This window comes from Arachis stenosperma, chromosome 4 (genome assembly GCF_014773155.1).
Source record: "Arachis stenosperma cultivar V10309 chromosome 4, arast.V10309.gnm1.PFL2, whole genome shotgun sequence".
NCBI classification, from domain to species: Eukaryota; Viridiplantae; Streptophyta; class Magnoliopsida; order Fabales; family Fabaceae; genus Arachis; species Arachis stenosperma.
This window is the reverse complement of record NC_080380.1, coordinates 17,269,408-17,277,745: the sequence shown is the minus strand read 5'-3', so window position 1 is coordinate 17,277,745 and position 8,338 is coordinate 17,269,408. Positions and strand designations below refer to the sequence as shown.

Sequence of the window (8,338 nt, the reverse complement as noted above, 5' to 3'; positions counted from 1 at the left end):
TTTTATTTAACAATACAATTTTCTAACACAAATATACAAAACAAATAATAAATAATATCCAAGTATATATTGTGATGGTCGGAATTGTTTATATAACTTAAACATAAAAATAAATTTATCCTTTACAAAATAAATAATAATAATATTATATATTTGAGTCTTTTTTATTAATCAAATTTAATTAAGTTGATCTAACATAATAAAAATTAATTATAATTAATATTATTTTAAATTTTATTATTTAACTTAGTTAGACTCAATTCATATAAAAATTTAAATGTACGACATTATTCTTACAAAAAAAATTCATCCTTTGCTATATATACGTGCATAAAGAGAGAGAGAGAGAGAAAGCTTGCAACTAACATTGAATAAGAGTTAAGTTAAACTATGATGAGTGCATCAGAAAACCCTAGACTTCAACATCATAACCCTTATTCAGTGGGAAAAGGTTACTCTCCCTCTCCCTCATCTACGACACCCAAGCTCTTCGGTTTCCCTTTAACCACAACTTCATCATGCTGCGAATCCATGGCTAGTAAAAGGTTCAAATGTGACTTTTGTTACCGCGAATTTGCAAATTCACAGGCACTAGGTGGCCATCAAAACGCCCACAAGAAAGAGCGTCGAAGAGCCACCTTAGCGCGCTTTCACCAACATTCGATGCCCTTTGTCTTTTTTCCTTCATCATCAGGATCAGTAGTTTCTCCGCATGGAAGGGCCCCACACCCAGTAATTCCTAACGGAGAACCTGATCCTGATAATGACCAAGAAGATCTATTAATTCCCGTTGTTGCGATGAAAACAAATGAAGGTGATGGTGCAAGACAAAAAGGAGCCTTTTTTGTGGAACAAGTACACAATAATAGTGGTGATGATGATGTTGATCTTAACTTGAGGCTATAGCTACTACCATCATCATTATTATTATTATTATTATTATTATTATTATTATTATTATTATTATTCCAAGGTGAAGTTATGGAATATAGAGCTTCCAAACTTTAGACTTTGGAACAAAGAAAAACCATATATGTATATATGTATAATGTATGTATGTATGTGTTTATCCTTTTTATAGGAAGAAACGGATATGGATATATAATTATGATGATTATCCATCACTTAAGCTTAAATTGTCTGTGTTATATTCTGTCGATTATGAATCTTCTCTAAAATCTGTGTAACTATATATTTTGTTCTATGATAAATACTCAGTTCTTTTGGATACTACACCTTTGCTCTATGGGATACTATTTGTTAGCTACTTAGCTTCCACATTATATTTTTAGTGGATTCAATATATTGTGCAAATTTATTAAAAACTTTGTGGATCCAAGCTTTGTCAAACCCAATAATCCTAGTCTACATTGGTTAACTCCACATTGATAATAAAACATTTGCTGTATCCATCTACAACAAGGTTGTGTCATGTGTATTTTCAGAATTTTTCTTATTTAAAATAAACTCAACAACTTGATTATTAGGAATTTGGGCTTCTTCGAATTTGTAATTGACACTTGAGGGAGGCATATGAGGAGGAGGGTAAATTTGTCCGATGAATTTTAATTTTATGAGTATTTTTCTCAAATTTTTTATGAGTATTTTTGGACACTCACCTGCCCTCTAGTCTGTAGAAACAACAGCTAACTGTGTGAGCTCAAAAGTGACAATTGGTTACAAGTATTAAAGGGATCAAAATTTTGGCAAGTAAAAAGTCTATTGAGTAAACTAAAGATTAAAATAAATGAATGAAATTAGCTTTGTAATAAAATAAAATGAGTAAATTATTATTTTTACACATAAAAATTAAAATATTGATAAATGTAACTATAAATATAATTAACATGTAGGTATTTTTGTCACACTAAAATTTTTTTTTATCATTTATAAATTTATAGATTATTGAAATAAATTAGTAAACTAATTATTAGATTAGTCCAAATTGATTGATAAAAATAATAATTTATTTAATTTTATTTAATCTTTCATGATCTTTATTGTCTGAGCCCAAATCTTTTGTGATTAGAAAGGATGATTTTTTTATTTTAAATTATTTAAAAATAAAATAAAATATAATAAAAAAGCTAATCTCATTTTGAATTGGGCCCATTAATAAATGAAAATGGATAGATGTGAGCTTTTCATTCATTTATGAATATAAAATGAATATATTTGTTAGTATTCTAAATTTTTATGTATGAAAATGAATGTTTTCTCTTCTCCAATAACTATCTTTGCATTTTTTTTTCAGAAAAAAAAAAGCAAATCTAAATCTTAGTTGGCCCAGTTCATAAATAAAAATGGATAGAATGGACACAACTTTTGTTTTTTAATTTAGCCTAAAGAGTCAAGCCTTGGCCCAATTTTAGTTTCTTTTGGAAATCCAATTAACCTTTTTAATTTCTCCAGTCCAACCACTGGTTTCTTTCTTCTGACAACAAAAAACCACTAAAACTGATTTAATAATTCACAGCAAATAGACAATACAACACCCCCCCCCCCCCCACCCCGGGGCTTTCTCCAAGGTAGCAAATAAAAAGAAAAAAAACTGGATTAACTACCTCGGTATGGTTTAGTGATTTTTGTTGTTGTCTGTGTAGTTTAGTGATATGATTTTTGGAGACTAAACTAACGACCAAACAGAAAAGAAAAAACAAAGTTTAAGGGACTGTTAATATATAGGTAGTTTCGCTGAATATTATACTCAAATTTTTTCTAAGCAATAAAAGCTCCATTTATTGAGAATTAGAACCTTATCATTATCTTTATCATGATGTCCGCTACTGTATTTGCATCTCTCAAGATCAAATGGAAATCAACTCGCCATTTTCAAGTCATAATATCTTTGATTTTAAGCACCAGAAGATCTACAAAAACAAAATTATCTTCGGGATTATTAACAAGAGTAAAAGCCTTCACACAATCTGTTTCACAAATAACATCTCTTTGTCCCAAGTCCCAATCTAAAAAATATCCTCTCCAAATAGTAAACAACTCTCCTTGCAGAATAATATTACTCTCAATTGTTCCTAAACAACATCTTTGTCAACTCCTATTCCAGTCTCTGCTAACACAAGCAAAACCAACCCGATTACCATTATCCAAATAACTAGCATCACAATTGATTTTAAAGGTACCCATCGAAGGAAAAATCTAAGAGTCACTAATTTTAGAAGGGATAGACACTTATTGCAAATTAAACACATTCCTAAGCTCCTTTTCCAAGGTTAAAGCTATTCGAGCCACTTTATACGGAGACCAAAGCTCGTGAGGATTAAAAATCTCATTATTCCTTGATCGCCAAATTCATCAAAGTCCCGAATAGAATATGAAAGGATGCTCTTTGCTATGGAGTAAGAACCAATTCTTCAAATCCAGAGGGTGACTGAAAATCTCCAAATGCTACCAAACAAGTTGGGCTTTTGAAAAATTCCGAATACAATGAGATACCGATTCCTGGCAAGACAAGCATCTAGGGAAACTATTCGAGGGCGACAAGCCTCTCTTGAAATGAAAGATAGCAGTGGGAAGAGTCTCCCTAAGACAAAGCCAAGCCAAAAATTTAATGTTTTTCGGAACAAACGGATGCCAAACACAAACATAATTCTCCCACTTTTTCCAACCAAACAACTTCTTACAGAGCCGCAAGTAACCATTACGTGAGTCATAAACCTTTAACACCACCCGGACCAAAACCAACCTTTCACTGAACCTGCTTGCACATCTGGGCTGTAAGAGATAATATTGTCTTACAAAACCTGGTTAAGAGGAGAATAGAGAATCTCAAAGTGTCACTCTCCAGCCAACCAAAGATCCAAAATTCGGAGATCCGAATAAAAAATGTGTACATTGCAAAGCTGCCCCTCTTTTCTCCATTTAGAAAAGTAAAAGTTTTGGTTCAAATTCTTGATGCTCCAAGTAAAACTTTCTTCAAGATATCCCAAGTTCTACAAAGACTCCTCCAAACATAAGATCCGTTGTCCCGAGACCGACTGAAACCGTCATCCAGAGAAGAGCGGTATTTATTTGCCAGCAATTGAACCCAAAACTTGTGAGGATGATGAAAGAATTTCCAAACAAGCTTTCCACGAAGAGCAACATTAGCACAAAGCAGATCTCCAAACTCTAAACCTCCAAACTTCTTTGGAGTGACCAACACTTTCCAACTAACAAGATTCAAACCTCTACCATTAGTTTGACCTTTCCATAGAAAATTTTTCATCATAGATTCTAACATAGTTGTTATCCCTTTGGAAAAAAGAGAGACTTGCATGTGGTATGTAGGAATAGCCACCACTACCGAATTGATCAAACAAAGCCTTTCCGTCCAATTAAGTAATCTCTTTTTCCAATCGGCCAGCCTCCCCTGAACTTTATCCAGAACCTAATTGAAAGATGCTCGGGCCACCCTAGAGTGACTAAGAGTAATCTCGAGATATTTGCCCAAGTTATGGACGAATCTGATAGAAGACACCCTAGTGAAGATCTCTTTCCTTTGGACGGAAACATTCTGAGAGCACAGCATTTTAGACTTCCCCACATTAATCTTTATCCCATAAGCTTTGCAGTAAATCTCCAATGCATCACATTTTGAACTTGCCGTTTCTCCACTTTATAGAAAAGAAACAAATCATATGCGAACATTAAATGAGATATTCTCGGGCCCCCTCTAGAAATAGCAACCGGCTTCCACAATCCCACATCGACTTGGTGAGTAATCAAGCAGGATAATCTCTCCATACACAACACAAAAAGATATGGCGACATAGGGTCTCCTTGCCTAAGTCCCAGATTAGGAGTAAAGCTATTCAATGAAAGCCAGGGTGCGTTTCTTAGACTTAATCTTCTTCATGGAGTGGAAAACCTCTTGTGCAATAATGATGTTATCAGGTGCTCCCCTTCCTAGAATAAACCCTCCTTGAAGGGGATTAACAATATCCTTGAGATGAGAATGGAGTCTATTTATCAGAACCTTCGTAATAACCTTATAAACTACATTGCAGAAATTAATTTGTCTAAAATCCTTCATTGATACCGGTGATTACACCTTTGGAATAAGGACTAGCACAGTCTCTATCATCCTCGGATCAATAGCACTTCCAGAGAAAGCTTCTCTAACCATATTTCAAACATCAGAACCAATACTCCAACAATATTCGTTGAAGAAGAAAGTTTGAAATCCATTCGATTCTAGAGCCTTAAAAGAATTCATGCTAAAAATAGATGTCTTAACTTCCTTGATAGTAGCTGGTGTTGTAAGGCTACAACAAGTTTCCTCATTCAAAGAAGGAAGTGGCACTTTACCAAAGCATCCCAAATAAGCATTCTCTGACTGGCAGAATAAGCTTTTGTAAAAAAGACTCAACTTTTCGACTAAGAACCTCTGGGTCCGTCTTCTATACACCATCTTTGAGAAAAAGACCATGAATTTTATTATTCTTCTGCCGCACAAGAGTCTGAACATGAAAGAAGTTGTTGTTTCTATCCCTGAATTTCACCCACTACTCTCTAGATTTTTGATACCATAGAAGTTCTTCTTGCACAAGAGTGCTATTATAATCCTCAATCAACTGTTGCTCTTTTTGGCCCATAGAGTAGTCTTCCATCACTTCTAGACGCTTTTGAAAATAATTAATCTGAAACTCCAGTTCGCTTTTCCTAACGAAGATGTTACCGAACACTATAGATTTAAATTCTAGAGAGTTCTTCTATACTTCCGAAAGCTTGCCTTGGACCCCTCTATAGTCAAACCACCATGAATATTTCATAATATCTCTATATCCAGGGTGAGTAGCCCAATCCGCCATAAAACAAAAAGGTCTATTCTGTTTTGGCTGAGGACGACCTTTATAGCACACTAAGATAGGCAGTGATCAGACTGTAGTCTATACAAAATTTCTGCATAATTCTCTGAAAAAAGAGATAACCATCCACTATTGATGTAAACCCGGTCAAGTTTTTTCGCCACTTCAATATAGTTTTTCATCCTCCTATACCAAGAGAAATGTCTCCCAATAGTCTTCAGGTCAAACAGAGCACTATCCTCTAAAGAATTAGCAAATAGATTTGCGCGTTGACTCAAAAAATGACAACCCTTAACTTTATGAGAGAAAAAAACTTTATTAAAATCATCGAGGACAATCCAAGGCCCCTAAAAAGTCGATGATTGAGCTACAAGATAATCCCAAAGAAGAGCTCTTATACTATATTAAGGACTACCATAAATACCACTACACCTCCAAACCGCATTTTCAAGCTGAACCTCGACTGTAACACATTGATCAAAAACATTAACCCATTTGCAAGAAGCATTTTGCATTGAAGAAAGGAACCAGATACCACCCTTATGCCGGTTGTCTCCACTATACCAACAGAATAGTACCAAAGCCTTTTCCAAAACAGTTTTAAATGTTGAAAGGGAGAATGAGTTTCAGCTACAATTAAAAAAAAATAAGTCTAAATTTTTTAACAAGCTCTTTGCAATTCACCCGAATTAACTTATTAGAAGCATCCATAATATTCCAAACTATGATATTTAAACTATCCATTAAAAATAACGACATGATAATATAAGAACATGTGATTCTAAATTGCATCACCAAACTCAATAAAAGGCTTGCCATGTAGTTCAGATAGGTTCGGTCCCCCATGCGTAGTTTCCGTCGTTTTCTTATTCGAAATGCCCTCCTCTCTGACAACATTTACAGAGACCTTCAAGCATCTCCCACCGTACCTCCACTCCTTTCAACCGGCAAGTTTTGCAAGAAGGATGGTCGCGATTATTTCCTGATGGAAGAACTACGTGTCCAGGGACGAACCCATACTCAATAAAAAGGGGCATCCCCCCACCCCCCTCCCCCACACAAAGTTTTGTTTAAAGAAGCTAATACTTATATAGCACTTGTTATATTATGTTTATCCTAATTTTTTTGTGTTTGACCTATACTCAATAAATAGGGTGGCATTCCCCCCTCTCCACCACCAAAGTTTTTTTTAAAGAAACTAATACTATATATATATATATATATATATATATATATATATATATACCACTTGTTATATTATGTTTGTCCCAAAATAAAATATAAATATTTTTTGTGTTTTATGTTAAAAAAATATTTTGTTAAACTTAACACATAATAATAATCATATTGTTAAATTTGATTTAGTATAAAAAATAAATAAATAAACTCAAAAAATAGTGATAATTAACTTCATTGTATTAGTTAATTAGTTGATAATTAAATTGAAACTTAGTTTTTTAATTAAATACAACTTGAATTATTAATAATTTTTTAAAAATTATTTAAGATAAAAAATGTTATCTATATATTAATATACAGTAATTATTTTGGTTAAAAAATTTATTTATACCATAAAAACTATAATAAGTAGATTTGACAATTAAATATGAGATAATAAAAACTAAAATAATTGTTTAAGAAGATATATAGAAAAATAATATTTAGCCATGTTAAAAAAAGCCATTATAAATTATTTTTTCATTATTTTGAATATTATACTATGTGTGTGAAATTAATTTTTATGATTTTAAATACTATAATAAGCAATTGTGTGTATATTTCTAGTTCTTATCAATATGTATAGATAGTTTTAATTTAAAATTTTAGATATATCTAAACCAATTTAGATTGGTCAAGTGATTTGCTTAGTCTTCGCTTAAATAATTATTGGGGTTTGAATTCTGTCTCGTATGTGTAGCAACTCATTGCCGGCCAATTGCAGACTATTAAATGGAACTCGAATTCACAACGGATTAGTCCTTAACTTGGTGAGTATCGTGGGAAACAAAAAAATATCTATACCTAAATTTTATTATATTTTTTATTCATTGCTAAATTTTTTTAGGTCCATCACTGTGTGTGTCGCTGGTGTTTGTAGAGAAGATGACGTCACACCATCATGGATTCCTTGCTGCCTGACCCTGACTCTTGATGCCATGGGTCCGCATGTTTGAGAGGCTTGCAGTTTGGGCTTTGATTGCCTACCCGAGCTGGTGTTGTGCTGCACCTTTCCTTGGGCCTTTGGTGAAGACTTATGGCCCAATTTGAATTTCTCTTTTCTTAGCACTTGATGCCAACCCGTATCCTCTTCTTTACATGCCTCACTTTTATTAACGTTGGTCCCATGCAAAGGAACAACCGTAGTATCCTGATATCCTCATGCAATTTTGCTCCTTTATTTTTGCTTATAACTCCGCCCGTCTCATCAGTTTCCATTTCTCTTTGAATTTGAATTTTTGGATCATTAATTGGTGCCGAACATGCATCGTTCGGAGGCTTACCTTCACAAGAATCATCCCTCTTCCCATTTA

General features: G+C 33.4%; 1 protein-coding gene across 1 annotated transcript; it reads left to right on the top strand.

Annotated features, from left to right (window-relative positions):
- The first annotated feature begins 393 nt into the window (after nt 1-393).
- On the top strand, nt 394-906 carry LOC130974707 (uncharacterized). Its single transcript, XM_057899566.1, has one exon. It carries the CDS (start codon nt 394-396, stop codon nt 904-906), a length of 513 nt encoding a protein of 170 aa, XP_057755549.1.
- The last annotated feature ends 7,432 nt before the right edge of the window (nt 907-8,338 follow it).

Bases quoted from the DNA above. Each gene is read 5' to 3' on its own strand.
- LOC130974707 (XM_057899566.1), top strand. From the start codon at position 394: ATGAGTGCATCAGAAAACCCTAGACTTCAACATCATAACCCTTATTCA.